We start from the raw sequence: 18,039 nt of genomic DNA on the forward strand, positions 1-18,039 counted from the left end.
ACCTACCTTAAGGTTGGATTGGCAGCGTGAACAATTACATTAATACTCCCTTAATGGCTTTAATAGGCCGTTTGTATATCGGCAGGCGCGCAGCCGACTCTGGCCCACGCTCGCCGAACGAAACATCACGAGACAGCAATGGCGTCAGGACACACGCCTGACGTTATCGTGTGTCATTTTACATGTCGGTGTGTCAGGCCTGCCCCCGCATGCCAACTGAAAAATCCTGACCCTAGATTTTCTGAGCCAATATCCTCTTATTATTGCATTGCTTTCATCCTTAACTAACACCGCCACCCCACCACCTTTTCCTTTTCGCCTGTCCTTAAATATTCAATACCCTTGGATATTCAGTTCCCAACCTTGGTCACCCTGCAGTCATGTCTCTGTAATTGCAATCATATTGTACCCATTTACATCTATTTACACTGTTAATTTTAGCAGGCCTGGCAGCATCTGTGGATAGGAATACAGTTAACATCTTGAGTCCGAATGACCCTTCAACAGAACTAAGTAAAAATAGAAGAGAAGTGAAATATAAGCTGGTTTAAGGGGGGAGTGGAACAAGAAGAGCTGGATAGCGGGCCAGTGATAGGTGGAGATAACCAAAAGATGTCACAGACAAAAGGACAAAGAGGTGTTGTAGGTGGTGATATTATCTAAAGGAATGTACTAATTAAGGGTAGAAAGCAGGACGAGCAAGGAACAGATAGCCCTAGTGGGGATGGGGTGGGGGGAAGGGATCGAAATAGGCTAAAAGGTAGAGATAAAACAATGGATGGAAATACACTTAAAAATAATGGAAGTAGGTGGGAAAAGAAAAATCTATATAAATTATTGGAAAAAAAACAAAAAGGAGGGGGAAAATCAGAAAGGGGGTGGGGATGGAGGAGAGAGATCATGATCTAAAATTGTTGAACTCAATATTCAGACCAGAAGGCTGTAAAGTGCCTAGTCGGAAGATGAGGTGCTGTTCCTCCAGTTTGCGTTGAGCTTCACTGGAACAATGCAGCAAGCCAAGGACGGACATGTGGCTGAGAGCAGGGTGGAGTGTTGAAATGGCAAACGACAGGAAGGTCTGGGTAATACTTGCGGACAGACCGAAGGTGTTCTGCAAAGCGGTCACCCAGTCTGCGTTTGGTCTCTCCAATGTAGAGGAAACCGCATTGGGAGCAACGAATGCAGTAGACTAAGTTGAGGGAAGTGCAAGTGAAGTGCTGCTTCACTTGAAAGGAGTGTTTGGGCCCTTGGACGGTGAGGAGAGGGGAAGTAAAGGGGCAGGTGTTGCACCTTATGCGCTTGCATGGAAGGTGCCGTGGGAGGGGGTTGAGGTGTAGGGGGTGATGGAGGAGTGGACCAGGGTGTCCCAGAGGGAACGATCCCTGCGGAATGCCGCCGGGGTTGGGGGCGGGTGGTGGGGGGGCTAGTGAAGGGAAGATGTGTTTGGTGGTGGCATCATGCTGGAATTGGTGGAGGATGATCCTTTGAATGCGGAGGCTGGTGGGGTGATAAGTGAGGACCAGGGGGACCCTATCGTGTTTCTGGGAGGGAGAAGAAGGTGTGAGGGCGGATGCGCGGGAGATGGTCCGGACAGGGTTGAGGGCCCTGTCAACCACCGTGGGTGGAAAACCTCGGTTAAGGAAGAAGGAGAACATGTCAGAGGAACTGTTTTTGAAAGTGGTATCATCAGAACAGATGCGACGGAGGCGAAGGAATTGAGAGAATGGGATGAAGTCCTTACAGGAAGCGGGGTGTGAGGAGCTGTAGTCGAGGTAGCTGTGGGAGTCGGTAGGCTTGTAATGGATATTGGTGGACAGTCTATCACCAGAAATTGAGACAGAGAGGTCAAGGAAGGGAAGGGAAGTGTCAGAGATGGACCACGTGAAAATGATGGAGGGGTGGAAATTGGAAGCAAAATTAATAAATTTTTCCAGGTCCAGACGAAAGCATGAATAGGCACTGAAGTAATCATCGATGTATCGGAGAAAGAGTTGTGGGAGGGGGCCGGAGTAGGACTGGAACAAGGAATGTTCCACATACCCCATAAAGAGACAGGCATAGCTGGGGCCCATGCGGGTACCCATAGCCACACCTTTTATTTGGAGGAAGTGAGACCAAACGCAGACTGGGTGACCGCTTTGCAGAACACCTTCGGTCTGTCTGCAAGTATTACCCAGACCTCCCTGTCGTTTGCCATTTCAACACTCCACCCTGCTGTCATGCCCATATGTCCGTCCTTGGCTTGCTGCATTGTTCCAGTGAAGCTCAACGCAAACTGGAGGAACAGCACCTCATCTTCCGACTAGGCACTTTACAGCCTTCTGGTCTGAATATTGAGTTCAACAATTTTAGATCATGATCTCTCTCCTCCATCCCCACCCCCTTTCTGATTTTCCCCCTTTGTTTTTTTTTCCAATAATTTATATAGATTTTTCTTTTCCCACCTACTTCCATTATTTTTAAGTGTATTTCCATCCATTGTTTTATCTCTACCTTTTAGCCTATTTTGATCCCTTCCCCCCACCCCACCCCCACTAGGGCTATCTGTACCTTGCTCGTCCTGCTTTCTACCCTTAATTAGCACATTCCTTTAGATAATATCATCACCTACAACACCTCTTTGGCCTTTTGTCTGTGACATCTTTTGGTTATCCCCACCTATCACTGGCCCTCTATCCAGCTCTTCTTGTCCCACCCCCTTAAACCAGCTTATATTTCACCTCTATTCTATTTTTACTTAGTTCTGTTGAAGGGTCATTCGGACTCGAAATGTTAACTGTGCTCCTATCCACAGGTGCTGCCAGACCTGCTGAGTTTTTCCAGGTGTTTTTGTTTTGGATTTCCAGCATCCGCAGTTTTTTGCTTTTATCTGCACTGTTAATTTGTCTACCTTATTGTGAATGCTCTCTGCACTCAGATAAAGTGCCTTTAGATTTGTCTGACATTTTTACACTTTTTTTGTACTATGGCCCTATTTGCTGCTATCCCTTGCTTCCTCTGCTTTCCACTTTCACTTTCGTCTTCTCTGCCTTTCGCTCCTATCTTTGTTTCCCTCCCGTGTCTCACCACTCAGGTTCCCATCCCCCGCCAATCCAGTTTAAACCTTCCCGCACAGTACTAGCGAATACCCCTACAAGAATATTGCTCCTGGTCCTGCTGGGGTGCAACCTGTCCAGCTTATACAGGTCTCATCTTCCCCAGAACCTGTCCCAGTGCCTCAGGAATCTAAATCCATCCCTCCAGCCGTGCATTCATCTGGTTTATTCTCCTATTCCTGACCTCGTTAGCACATGGCACCAGAAGTAATCCTGAGATTATACTACCTTTTGAGGTCCTGCTTTTTAATTTATTACCTAGCTCCCTATATTCTGCCTTCAGGAACTCATCCCTCCTTTTACCTATGTCGTTGGTACCATTATGGACCATGACCTCTGGCTGTCACCCTCCCCCTTCAGAATGTCCTGCGGCTGCAGTGACATCCTTGACCCTGACACCAGGTAGGCCAAGTACCATCCCGTTGTCAAGTCTGCAGCCGCAGAAATATCTATTTGTTCCCCTTACAATAGAATCCCCTATTATTATTGCTCTTTTTTTTCCTTTCCACTGCCACCACCCCCCACCCCCCCATTCCCTGTGCAGCTGGGCCACTCATGGTGCCACAGGCTTGGATCTTGCTGCATTCCCCTGAGAAACTATCTCCCCCAGCAGTATCCAAAACAGAAAATTTGTTAGAGAGAGAAATGGACCCAGAAGACTTCTGCACTACCTGCCTAGTGCTTTTACTCTGTCTGGTGGTCACCTATTCCCTTTCTGCCTGTGCTCTCTGTACCTGCAATGTGACCACCTCACTGTATGTGTTATCCAGGAAGATCTCATCCATGTTGCCATTGTAGCATTCAAACAAGTTTTTTTTTTAAAAATAATGGAATGTCAAATTTGAGTCCTCAGCATTTTGTCCCACAGTAATTTAATGTTTCCATTTTCTGTCTGTTGTCTGCTGTTCTCTTCACCTTTCTAGTCACACTTAAATTCCTTTGCCTTGAATCACCTTCACTTTTTTCTGATTGTGGTGTTGATATGTGCAAGTGCATTCTATAATATTGTAATCCCATAACCTAATTAAATTTTATGGATGGGAAGTGAAATCAGTGTCATATGACCATTAACATATTTGGTAGAGCCAAATGGACCAATAGTGACACTTAAATAGGATTCTTTTTTTCTTTATGTAGTGCCTTTCATGACCGCAGAACATTCCAAAATGCTTTACAGCTAGTAAAGTATTTGCAAAATACTTTTGAATTGTAGTTGGTGTTATAATTAATGTAGTTAATTAAAATAAATTAAAATAATTTTCACGAGATCAATTTGCTACATTTTATTGTCATGGATGGATTACAAAATACTTTTAAGTGTTTTCAATAGGACATTGATAAAAGCTGATAAATTGGCTTCCATCATTATAGTTAAAAACAGGGCAACATTCCTTTACTTAAACTGTGAATCACGATATCTTATTATTTTAGCTCTGTTATTATCTAAGATTATCCCTCCGTAACCACAGCAAACCTACTTTACAGTGGTGTTCTGCATGAAACATTTTGAATCCAGATACTCTTGTTTTCCTGTTAAAAGTACAGTTGAGTGTACTTGCTGTTGCAAGTGTCTTGACATAAGGGAATGACTACACTTGATTGGATAGGGTTGCCATATTTTTTTCCAGTCCAAAAGTCATTAGGATTTAATTGCCACTTAAAATACAAATATGCAAAAGTAATCTAAATATGCGTATGTTAAAGTGAAACTGACCCACTTGAAAATACAGTCAGCATTATCTCCTAATTTAAATGTAGCAATTTAAAGCTGATGATATTTGGTTAAAATATTTACTGCTTTCAATATCACTGGCCTAATTCCTTTTGTCTACCAGTGGAAGAAATATTATTTTTGCTAAACACTTCTGAGCAGATAATGTAGTTACTTTGTCGTGGTCATAACATTCAACTCAATATTGTAGGATTTCTGCCACGGTCAAGTAATGTGGCCTCCACTGAGTGTGCTCCAAGTTAAAATTGCGGCTCCCAGGCAATCTTGTAAGCAAATCTGTCAAGAGGATAAGCTCATATGTGAACCTTCCTTCTTTCAACATCTGAACAAAGACAGTGACTTGCAAAAGTAAGTATATTTAACCAGTTGAAGACGTATAACATCGAATTAAACAGAGTGAAACTTACTATTGCCTTGCTGAGTTAACTCAGTCACCGATATTTTCTTTCTATTATGTTCATTATATATAACCTATATTTAGTTCTCATTCTCAATGTCTAATAAAGGTTTATATAATGCATAGCGCTAATGTTTTTGACCAACTTTCATGTAAGTCCGTCAACATACGTTAGAAGAAAACTAACATCAAAGCTGTTTATGAAATATTATTTATAAACATAACGCATTGTAAATCATAAAACTGATTAAGTTACTTTTTTTTTAAATCACATCCAGGTATGGAATTGAATGCTTGTCATTTGAATCTGTGAATGATATTGTCGTTCCGGCATATGACGAAAGCAAGAAGCGCTGCTTTTTCCAGAATGATTTGCTGCTCTTCAGCTGTGCAGGTTCGAATGGAAACCATAAGAGGATCTGTCCATGCAGAGACTATATGAAAGGACAAGTTGCCCTGTGTCAAGAATGTGTATAGCATAATGTGTATAGCTTATCCCTACACAAAATAGATTGTGCATAAAGGCAGGGGATAGTAGGTCTTCATAAGGACCAAAGATTTGGTCATTACATTTTGAAAGAATCCCTCAAAAAGAATAATGAAGGAAAATTTGTTTCTATTTAAAAGTGTAGTATTCATTTGAAGAGAATAAATATTAGTGAACATGTTAATAAGGAAATATAATCTAGCCAGTGGAAAGAACAAGCAAAAAAAAACCATGATGGACTATTCAGGTTTTCTTAAATGACTTCTTGTCTGCAACAAACTTTTTTTGAGAAAAGTTGGTAAACAGACGTAAGTTGAGGGTATACTGGTAAATATTCAGAAAATCATGTTACAAATAGAAAATGAAAAATTGAGGTCGGTTAAATAGCCAGTAGTAAATTATGTTGGCTAATTGAGCACGCTGTAAGAAGCTGCTTAGTAAGATCTGGTTTACTTTTAGTTCAGCAAAAGTCCAAATATACAACCCCAACGAAATGGCTTACTTTCAGTTTTGAAAAGATCTTCTACAATGTCCCATTGTAATCAAGCAACAGATAAAAGTAGAGAACCCTGGTAGTTATATTTTCAAGCGTGTTTTCCTTTTAGACATGGCAAGTAGTATCAGTTATTTAGAGTAAAGATCATATGCAGATGTAGCTGGCAGTAATGACTGCTTGAAATACATAATACTAGTTGTTTTAAATCATCGCTTGAGTTTTGATTTAAACTTGAATTTTTAAAAATGGAATTGTTGGAGTGAAATAAAATAGAAAGGATTCCCAGAAGATATTTGTAACAGTGTTATTAATATTTTTGGCTTTATTGGACATCAGTAGGATACTGGCAGTATTATCAACTAACTGCCCTATATAGCCAGTGTCAACTGTTCCTAATTAGATTTATTTCAGACCATGAGTAAATTAGTTTAATGGACATTTAAAGTAGCAACCTCTTGTTCAAAAAATAATTGCTATTGTAATTTGTATAGAAACATCCTGATGTAAACTGTTTTTAAAAAACCTCTTTGTATAATCATATCATGTTTACTATACAGGTGAAGTGGAATTTCATATGTTTGCACTTTTTTTCAGGCTCAGGAGTGTATACATTTTAGGACATTAACCCTTTTTAGCCACACAGCAAATAAGCAACAATATAGTTTCAATTAAATATTCTTGTCACCAAATTGTTTGGATAAGTTACAAAACCTGAGTAGAAACACAATCATTGCTCTCCAAATTATTTAATTGAAGCAAAATGTTTGATCAGATGATCGGGACACATTTAACAAAGTAACTTAATGTATCAATAATTGTAACTGAAGTTCTATTTTGCAAAAATATTTCAAATATAACATGTTTAATTTTTCTTTACACAAAATACATGCTGATGGTGGTTTGAAATTATTGTAGACCATTAGTGACTAATGTGACTTTCACAACTGTCAGCAGGGTTATTTTAAGATGACTGGCATTGATCATATCGTGAACATAAGGTATCAATGTGATGGTTAATTATAATGGTGCTGTTGAAAAATGATTTTTTTAAATCTTTTAGAACATTTGATATACAATTTGCATATATTCATTTCAGATTTAAAATTCAACAATTATTTTAGTATCCCAGATTATTTCATTGATTTCTATTATGTGAATGAGGTGCGTCCATCAATGATGGAGAAGTACGTGTTTGCAGTAAACGATGATTTTTAGAAGAAAAGATTAATCATTGTTTTTTAAAAAATCGTGGCTTTTGGAAATGAAGAATCAGTGACATATAGTTAATCTACAGCAGCTTAACCTCATTAACAGCAGATTTATCCAAACAAGTTTGCACATTTGTATATAGAAAAAACATAATTTAATTTTTTAGGTGCTCTGTAACTTGCTTTGCTTTTGTGTTGTGCTTGTAAATATTAAACATTTCCTGTAGCTAAGATGCCATGTATTGTAAATTATGTGCCTTTTTAAGGGTAATAAAGTTGCTTTATCAACTTATATAAAAATACTATATATACACTTCATAGCAGTCAAAATCTCAACCAAATGCATAGTGTTGTGAAGTAAGAAAACAGTTTTCCTGTATATTTGAAAAAGTGGCATATATCGAAATGAGGTGTGCTTTGAAAGCTGCACTTGCAAGCTTGGAAATTGTTTCCACAGTTTTGATGAGCAGGAAAAAAATTTATTTTTCAATAAATCTTTTCAGTGAAGAGAATTTCTTCCATTGGTTGTACATTGTCTTTTATAAATATACAGAATACATTTTTGGAACAGAACAGTTGTCTTAATTAACATCTATATCTTTAAATGCTGTATATTGTAACTACTAAAGAATTTGAAGAACACTTCATGCACACATTGTGCTGTATAGATTATATTTAACTGCAGCATATTACAACAGAACTCCCATTAAACTAATAAACTGAAGACTCCAGCAAAGTGCAGACAAAAAGATTTAAATTCCAATCCCTGTGCTCACACTTAAATATGTATTTAATTATGTTAAATTAATATCTAAAATCCGGCCTTCCCTGAGTTTGGTAACTTTACTATAATTGAGCCTCCAGAGCTATCCAATAGTAATTTAATGCTTATAATGATTCTGTTTGCAAAGAAAATACGGGGGAGCTCAATACTATTACCCTGTGATGCCATAAACTCCAATGTGAACACTAGGGCTGCCGGAAAGAGCACAACAAGCTGTGACCTAATCAATATCTTCAAAGTTTCCCCTACTTAAAATAAATAAGTTGCAAAGAACAAGAAATATTTAACATATTTAACTTCTCACTCCACTTTGATTTACAAATATCAGAAAATACTTGGCTGAAGGTTTTAACGCTAGGCTTTTTTCCCCCCACTGAATAGTGAATCACTTTGCTACAGCCTATGCTAAATTTGAACTTGAGGATGTATGATACATCTGGCTCAGTTGGTAACACATTTGCCTCAGTCACAAGATTCTGGGTTTGGGTCCCACTCTATGGGTGGGATTTTCCAGCCCCGCCCATCGGCAGGATCTTCTGGTCCCGTCAAAGCCAATGGACATAAGTCATTAAAGGTGGCAGGACAGGTAGGTAGAGCTGTTTCTAAAGCGTACAGTATTCTAGGCTTCATTAATAGCGGCATAGAGTATAAGAGCAGGGAGGCCTTAATTAACGTATATAAGACACTGGTTAGACCTCAGCTGGAGTATTGTGTACTGTTCTGGGTGCCACACTATAAAGAAGGATGTGAATGCTTTGGAGTGAGTACAAAAGAGGTTTACGAGAATATTTCCAGGGATGAGAGACTTCAGTTATGAGGAAAGATTGGAGAAGCTGGGACTGTTTCCTTGGAAAGAAGGCGGCTAAGAGGAGCCTTGATAGATGTTTTCAAAATCTTGAGGGGTGTGGGCAGAGTAGATAGGGAGAAACTGTTCCCACTCGTAAACGGATCGAGAACCAGAGGCACAGTTTTGAAGCATTTTGCAAAAGAAACAAATGCAAGGTGAGAAAAAACTTAGGGTTTGGAATGCACTGCCTGAAGTATGATGGAGGCAGGTTCAATTGGGGCATTCGATGTTTCTATTTAAATAATGTGTAGGGTTACAGGGAAAAGGCAGGAGATTGGCACTAAGTTAAAATGCTCAGACAGCTGGTGCAAACACGATGGGCCGAATGGCTGCCTCCTGCACCGTAATGCTGACATTCTGTGACTTTTGTCTGGTTCGCCACATCCACCGCGGCAGGACCCGCTGCGCGAGGCCAGAAAATCCAGCCTAGAGCTTGAGCACAAAAATCAAGATTTGACCTTCCAGCCAGTGCTGAGGGAGACATACACTGTTAGCGGTGCCGACTTTCAGATGTCTGCTCAAGTGGATGTAAAGGATCCCATTGCACTGTTTCTAAGAACAGGAGAGTTATCGCTAGTTTCCTGGCCAACATTTATCCCTCTATCAATATCACAAAGAGCAGATTATTTGGCTATTGTCTAATTGCTGTTTGTGGGAGATTATTGAATACATTGGCTACCACATTTCCTACATTACAAATGACTATTTCAAAAAGTACTTCATTGGCGCTTTAATGGTTATGAAAAGCAAGTCTTATCTTTCCTTATGTAATTTGTGCTACTATCTAGGCCAGTGGTTGGCAACCTTAATGAGTTTTTTTTAATTCAGTCAAAAATGCTATATTTTAAGAGCTACTGTTTCTCAAATGTCAATAATGAATATAGTTAATGCATTTCTTCTATAAAAATTTTATTGCAGGTATCTTGATATCTATTTCTTAATTTTTTTAATTACCAATGTATCATTTGTAAAGGAAATAAATAAAATTGAAGGTGTTATGGTGATTAAAAATTGTTTAAAAAATGGATGTTGAAAATAGGAGATGGGCATATTTAATATTTGTGCAAATAAATGGAAGCAAAAAATAGGAAATGGAAAAAATAACTAACTTTAATATGATTTCAGCGGGTTCAATCAAGGTTGGAAACCATACATGAACCCCGAATGAGCTGCTTGCGCCTCTGGAGCTGCAGATTCAGCTTTTGAATTATCTCTTTACACTTCTCTTCCTCTCCATCTTTTAAGACATTCATTAAAACCTACCTCTGACCAAACATTTAGTCAGCCCCTCCCAAAATGTCATTCTTAGGATAGATGTCAATTTTTGTCTGATTACTCTTCTATAAAGTGACTTGGGACAATTTCCTACAATAAAAGTGCTATATAAATGCAAATTGCTGCTGCAGATAGTTTAAAATTAAAATTATAATGCTGTATTTCTGGGTTGTGTTTACAGAAGTTCTAAAGTGGGATTTAAGGAGCTAATTAAATGACACTTTTTTAAAGTGTTTCCAAGCCTAATTTGGAAAAGGAAGTATATAATTTGTTTAATTTAAGTATACCCAAAATATTACTTCAATTAAAAATCTGCTCAAAACTTAATTCACATAAAAATATTTTTAAATTTGGCTTCAGCATATCATGGTGACATCATGATTATCAGTACAGAGAACTATGTTCCTTCATTTAAAGTTGCTCCAAAATCCTGCCCAATTTTGCAAGTAAAGGTTGATTTTCTTTTCCTTATTAATATTAACAATATATTAGTAGTACTGTTGCATTATAAAGAATTATTTTGGTCTAGCATCTCAGGTCATTTAGCTAGCCTGAAGCTTGTTTATTTTAATAATTTACATTTTCAAATGTAATGCCTTGCCTGTGTCAAAATAGTTTTCCACCATAAACAATGATTCTTGTAGTTTCGCTCCCCACTATTGTGCTGTCTATTTTAAGGTGGGTGTATTAACTGGCATATTGACATAAATCAATTTGTGTGAAAGGATTGACGGGTACCTGCTCCATGCTATTCTACAATATACCCTGGTCCTGCACATGATCATCCCATTGAACAGCTTGTACTTCCTTCATTCTGCATTTTGCTGTATTTCTGGCATAGAGTTGTATTCAAAATATTAAAACAACTCTTGGATATCAGTGTTGTTCATCTTTCATTTAGTGTACCTGAGGGTGGACCTATTTGGGTTTGGACTATTTCCTCTGGTTTGCAGTCAGTGACGAAGGACTATCAACTTACATTTGTAGGGGGTATTTTATGGCCTCATGGCATGTAGGGAGGGCATTTAATTAGACAGGAGGGTGGCATGCAAGCACCCAGCCGCCCTTCCGCCTCCACCAAATTTAAGTCCAGTGCAGGAAGGCCCATGGTCAGACTTGCTGCCCAGCTGCCAAATGAGGCCCTTAAGTGGCCAATTAATGACCACTTAAGGACCTCATCTTGCTGCCATGTTGGTGTTAACCTGGCTGTAGGAGAGCATAATCATCATGTGGCGTGCACAACTACTAAACCTGTGCAGGCTGCTTATGGTCTCCCCGGGATGGCGGGGTCATTAAAAGACACTGGGTTGCTATCAAGCGACCCAGCATCAGGAAGGTGGGGCTGGCTGAGAAATACCCACCGCCCCCCTGCCAAGCACCTGCTGCCAACCCACTCCTCCCCCACAATCCCCACCCCGCAAAACCCCTTCGTGCCATGACTTACTTCTGGCCTGGGTCACTCCTCGATCCTGGGCCTCCAGTGGCTGTCGTTACTGAGCAAAAGAGCTGCTGGCCTCTGGTGGTCTGCAGTTCTTGGGGAGGAGTGGGCAGGACTTATACCCGCAGGGTCCTTGATCCCAGGAAGTCCTGCGGGTGGCCACTTGAGAGGAACTTAATACCTGCGGACCTTCCTGGAGGAGGCAACGTGGGTCTCTCTCAGGCTCTCCAGCCAGCGGGCGAGACCCCCAATGCCTCCATAAAATCACACCCCTGCCTTCCTATAGTGTATGAGGTAAGAGCTGAAGATAGATTTCCTTATGCAGAGAATTGTTGAGAGTATGGAATGTTTTGTAAAGTGTTATGAAGGCGTGTTTTTATATAAAATATCAATTTATAATGTCATCCCTGGACATGTATTACTTTATAATGTCATGTGCTGGACATGTGTTGAGCTTTTTGAAAAGAACACTTTTCCAAAGCAAAGGACACTGGCTTACAGCAGCTACTATGTTGTATTTTTGGAACGAAAGAAGCTGCTTTTATGCAGGCACTAAGTCGATGGAGCTCTGGTAGAGGTCACGTGATTCAGCCCTTGGATGTGAAAAGGAGACTGGATTTCAGATAGAGAGACTGCCACAGGGGCGATAGCGTTACCCGATCTCTTTCTTCTGAAACCTCTCTCATCAAAGCTGAGCTGTTTGTGATTTGAAGACACAAGAAGACCTCAATGCTGCAAACCAAGAGTTCTTAAAAGAGAATTCCAAATCAACACCACTCTCCAGTGAGAAACCCCAAGAACCAGCAACTATTGTGGACTGGGACCCTTCAGCTCTAAAGGAGCATCTAGTCACTATGTGGATAATCATTTTTCTGACATTACTTGGCCAAGCTTTTAAAACTCTGCAGCATACCAGATATTACATTTTTGTCTGCATGTTTTGGGGAGGAGAATTGTGTGTTTCTTTTTTGCATTAGTGGGTAGTTGGACATATTTTTACATTTTAAACCTTTTGTTAATTTCTGCATCTTTATTTATTGCTAAAATTCACTTGGTAGAGTTAGTTTTGTTAACTTAAGGAACCTGGCTGGCTTATTACACCAAACTACACGCAGTTAAATATGGGCAATATCACCTCGCTTTTAAATTCAAACTCTCTTATAACCAACTCAGGAGCGAGATAAAAATCAATTCACCCCTGTTAACTTAATCGTAACAAAAGAGAGTGGTTGAATCAGAGGCTATTACACTTTTTCAGGGAAAAATGGATACAGTTTGAAGCATAAACACATACAAGGCTATGGGTGAGAGGGATGGGATTAATTTTTGATGGCTGTAGCAAAGAGCTAGCATAGACACTGGGTGAAATAACCTGCTTACATGATGTAAACCTCTGAGTATCTCTATAGAATTCTAATTTGGGCATCAGTGAGATATTAGATATATTTCCCAAGAATTGCAGTTCTGATCCCAGTCAAAGACCTTGATCAGTTTATTTCAATCTGGAGAGCATCACAAGGCAGCTAAGTGGCTCAATACTATGGGAAAGGCAAAACTAAGAATAACTTTTGCATTGCTACTAATTCATCATATACAATTCCAGTCGTAATTAGAAGTACAGGTGATGACCTTGTTCATGTAGGATAAGGATAAGCATCTAATATTCTTCACTAATCTGGATACTACATTAATGATCATTGTGGCATGTTTAGTAAAGCCTGGATGTGACTTAGTGCAAGCTGATGCTAAAGTTTTAATGCCTTGACAGTTTGGCTATTGATTGTTTCTTGATGGTGCTATGCACCACGCAGTATATGGCACAAAATATCAGTAGATTGATGCCAGTATTATTAGTAGTGCTTGGTAGAAGCAGGCTTAAAACCCCAGCTCTACTAAAACTCCAGTGGTGACCATCTGTGCATCCAGTGTCCTCTGATACTAATTTAGGAATGGTTGTTAATGGTATGCGGACTGTTAACTTTAACTTAGAAGTTTGTAATAATCGTATTTCAACATAAACTGGATCATCATCATAAATCACCTTAGTTTATGACAGACTTAATATTTTTTAAATTTCCTGCTGTGTTGCATGGAATAAATGTTAAAGGTTATTTTCATTTTTGGCAGCATCTGCCAGAAGTGAAAATCAGACCAATAATTTGGAGAATACTGAAATACATAAGGATATGCATATCATTTCATTTTAGAAAGAGTGCTGGTTATAAAATGAGGGTTGATTTTTTTGCTGATTGTTGTATCCATTTTTGGTAAAGAATTTAAAATATCTAATTCATTCACAAAATCTTTGAATTAGTGGGTGCAATAACAAAGGCTTTCAAAATGAATAATTAAATCAAGTTAAGGTATAATAAGAGTGCATGGCACACCTGGGGGTTGAGGTGATGGGAGGAATTCTATTTTTCAGTTTTCCTTCATTCCACTGTGGCTTACCACGTTACATTTAAAAGTTAAATTATTTGGCATCAAATTATTCAATTATGAACTTTCAAATTTGTCATTGCTCTTAACAAATTGCTCACATTTTCTTTTAGTGGTGGTTGTTCATTCATCCTTATATTTCCAATGGATTAGCAAAATCACAAAGGTTGGGGTACTTTAAATGCATTTTTAATATTGCCGAAGAAACTTGAATTTTGATCAAATTAGATTCTAGCAATGGAAGTGTCAGAAGTCATGCAAGTTTAGTTTTAACAATTTAGTTGCATGTTGGAAGAAATATTCAAAAGCTTGTACATAATAGAATTGCTTTAATCATGCCTACTAATGCATTAAAGAAAATTGCTTAAAATATGGGGCCAGATCTTCCGATCAGCGGCGATGTTGCATACATTGCTGCTGACTGCGGAGATCATTCTGTGCTTTCTGCACCCTTCTGCCCTGGTCTCTTGATCCTGGCTGCATTGGCAAACATTCAGTGCAGCCATCCATGGGAGATACAGGTGAAGAGAAGCAGCAGAGAGAACAATCCACCTTTTTAAAGACAATCGCAGCCGAATTCAGGGAAGTTTTTAAAGGTCTCTGGTCTTTCAGCGGGGTTAGTGAGTGGCGGATGGGAATGGGTATTTGGGTTGGGGGGTGCAGACAGTTGGAGAGTTTGTTAGTCAGGTCCAGGGGTGACTGGCGGTGTGGGAGAGGGGTTCGGGGAGGTGGGCAGACAGTTTGGTGGGTGTCTGGGGGTGGCGGTGGGTAGTCAGGTCAGGGGGTCATGTAGTTGGTTCAGCGGGGGTGTGTTTTGGGGTGTGGGTAGTCAGGTATAAGGGGTGGGTAGTTAGATGGGGATATGTAGTTGGAGGGTGTGTAGTCAGGTTGGGGGTGTGTTTGGGGGTTGTTTGTGGTGTGGGCTGGGTTGCGCTGTTAATCACTGAGTTACACCAGAGATTAAACAGTGTAACAATTCTAGGATAAGTATCTGGGTAAGTAGCCCGTATCTAGCCCTAGTCTCCGACAGTGAGATCACTGTAAGAAATGTTCGTGGAGGGTCCTGGGCAGCGTAAATCTGCCCATCAGAAGTTTAAACTGGCTGGGTTATTACAGTGCATGTGCACATGTCAGAACTTTCTCAGGGTCCCAAAGTATGGCAGCAGCATACGTTCAGTGCATCGCCACTCCCGATACTGGAAAATCTTGCCCATGATGTGTGAAATCGGTGATGTGAAATTCTAACAACTCCTCCATGTTGAATTTTGATCCCGTTTTCATTTGATTGCCTAGGATACATAGTAAACTTTATGGGGTAGATTTTAACTGTGAGCCACCAGTGTAAATCGGGAAGCAGCAGCCTGGAAATGGCTTACTACCCCATTTACACTAGCATTGGCTGCTGCCATCCCTAAAGGAGCCTCCTAGGTAGTTGAAACACTGGTCATTTCACAGTAGCCCTATTAATGTGCAAATTGATGAATATAGGACGCCAAATGTAATTGAATGACAACTGGGTGGAACATACAAAATGCACACACTGACAGTTTTAGTGGGCAGTACAATAAAAGAAGCGCCTAAAAGTTTAGTTTAACATTTTGGGCCATAAGGAGGAGTACTTCTTTGGGCTTCACAAGGGCCTGGGCTCAACCTCTGCAGTCTGATCCAGAGCCAACAAGCAACCTGTTTTGGTCAGTGAGGTTTAGCCCTCAAAAATGACCAGGCCTCAGCTGGCAGAATCGGGCCACTGGTTGGCACGTTTTTCTGGTGAGCCATCTGCTGGTTGAAACCTACCCTTTTAAGATCAAAAATATGCTCACATTACCTCTTTGCCGCTGAATATGTAACAAATAGCAAAGAGCTCCATCATCATCAGTCTCATAAATTATGGAGTCCGCCATATTCAGCATCATTTGTGTTTAGTCATTAGGGACATGATTTGTTGGGTCAAAAATTGGGATATAGAGCAACAGCAGCATTTTTTCCAGTCATATTGTAGTCTTGGTTAGTGATTCTTTCCAGGTCTTGCAATCTTCATTCCTGTAGAACTGAGCCATCACTGCATATTTTCATCAGGTCTATCATTCAAAGCTCTCATAATTATGAGTTTGTTTTATTCGTGGCACTGTGTCAATCAAAAGCCTAGAAGTAAACAGAAGGATGAAATTGATAATGACCCTTTGATGTAATTGCCAGAATCTTTGACTTCCATGAACCCCAGGCATGACTTTCAGCCTATTTATTTTTATAGCTGAAAATTTTCAATCACAAACATAAAACCTTGACAAGTTAAATAAATGTAGCCTTCAGGCGTCAGCCATGTCTCAGCTGGCAACTTTGAGTCAGAGGATCATGGCACTAACAAATAGTTCTGCACTGGAGTGTCAGCCAAGATTGAGGGAATGTTGCACAATCTAGAGATGCAATTCTAGCCAATATTTATCTTTAAAACAATGTTACTTAAATGGATTATCTAGTTATGATTGCAGTGCTGCTTCTGAGATCTGTAAATTGACTGCCATATATTACAACAGTGACTACACTTCAAAAGTACTTCATTAATTTTACAATGCTTTGGGATGTTCTGAGGTCATGAAAGGTGCTTTATGCAGCTGCTATCATCTCTAAAAATAGCACTACCCATTTGCAATGCAACAGTAACCCATCTCCCTCTGCACCCCAACCCAACCCCACCCACAATTAATGGGGGTCCCTTCGCAAAAGGGAAAAAACAGCTGGGAACATGTATTTCACTTGTAACCAACCCGGAGCTGCACCATTTTACCAGAAGGCAAGAACAGCAGCAGTTCGGCTTCCCACCAACTGGAGGCAGACAGCCAATTTGGGCAATTAAAGGCCCAATTAAGGACCCACCTTCCCAAGTTGCTGGCATTTTCCTCACCACTTGGGAAGGCCACTGGCTGCAGGAGCCTCCTGGTTTGGCGGGAGGCGGGCGGGGGGCAGTGGAGAAGGGCATCTCACTCAGAGGTTCTGTGGCCCAAGTGCTGCTGCTGGAGGGTCAAAGACAAAAATTTTCTATTTACAGAGGCACCTCAAAATGGAGGTACCCTCTCATTCTTGCAACCTCAGCAGTAGCCACGTCTCTCAAGGCTGCAGAGCTGCCAATCCTCCGGGGTGGTAGCTTGGACAGCCAACCATCATCTCTAGCTGCCTCGGCAGCAGTCAATTTGAAGCTGCAAGCTTGTGGTCCACATTTGGTCCTAACATGGGGATTTGCGACCTGCTGCTAAAATCCTGGCCAAAATTATGAGGGCCATAGATAGGGCAGATAGGAAGAAACCTTTCCCCTTCGTGGAGGGTTCAATAACCAGGGGGCATAGATTTAAGGTAAGGGGCAGGAAGTTTAGAGGGGATTTGAGGAAAAATGTTTTCACCTAGAGGGTGGGGGAGTATCTGGAACTCACTGTCTGAAAGGGTGGTAGAGGCAGGAACCCTCACAACATTTAAGAAGTACTTAGATGAACATTTGAAACGCCATAGCATACAAGGCTACGGACCAAGTGCTGGAAAATTGGATTAGAGTAGATGGGGGCTTAATGATCGGCATGGACACGATGGGCTGAAGGCCCTCTTCCCATGCTGTAAAGCTCTATGTCTCTATAATGAAAATGTGACTGGTGAGAGATTTCCTATAGTGTAAATTTTGTATTCAAGCTTAAGGTGTGTCAAACATTTTCCCTTTTTGTGCCCAATTTTTCAAGTACTTCAGGGAAATATGATGTGTTAGATGAGGATAGAGCACCAGTTACACCAGGCTGTCCAAACTTTTTGTGTGTGGGGGCCCCATTTCCATTTTTTTCTCACTCGAGGGGCCAATGTG

The 18,039-nt window shown here is 40.3% G+C and overlaps 2 protein-coding genes across 7 annotated transcripts in view; one reads left to right on the forward strand and one right to left on the reverse strand.

The window, feature by feature from the left end:
* Nucleotides 1-7,936, forward strand: part of mgat5 (alpha-1,6-mannosylglycoprotein 6-beta-N-acetylglucosaminyltransferase) — a 106,145-nt gene extending 98,209 nt beyond the window's left edge. For all 3 annotated transcript variants that reach the window (XM_078552408.1, XM_078552407.1, XM_078552409.1), the window contains exons 16-17: nt 5,018-5,175; nt 5,503-7,936. In XM_078552408.1, coding sequence (XP_078408534.1) covers nt 5,018-5,175; nt 5,503-5,701 — 357 coding nt within the window. In that variant the 3' untranslated portion in view covers nt 5,702-7,936. The remainder of the gene's footprint in view (nt 1-5,017; nt 5,176-5,502) is intronic.
* Nucleotides 7,937-14,507: 6,571 nt separating this feature from the next.
* LOC144686777 (transmembrane protein 163a-like) overlaps nt 14,508-18,039 on the reverse strand; it is a 213,217-nt gene continuing 209,685 nt past the window's right edge. For all 4 annotated transcript variants that reach the window (XM_078552473.1, XM_078552474.1, XM_078552471.1 and 1 more), the window contains one exon: nt 14,508-16,340. In XM_078552473.1, the coding sequence (XP_078408599.1) occupies nt 16,280-16,340 (61 nt within the window). In that variant the 3' untranslated portion in view covers nt 14,508-16,279. The remainder of the gene's footprint in view (nt 16,341-18,039) is intronic.

The sequence above is a fragment of the Cetorhinus maximus genome, chromosome 11, assembly GCF_964194155.1.
Source record: "Cetorhinus maximus chromosome 11, sCetMax3.hap1.1, whole genome shotgun sequence".
In the NCBI taxonomy this organism is placed as follows: Eukaryota; Metazoa; Chordata; class Chondrichthyes; order Lamniformes; family Cetorhinidae; genus Cetorhinus; species Cetorhinus maximus.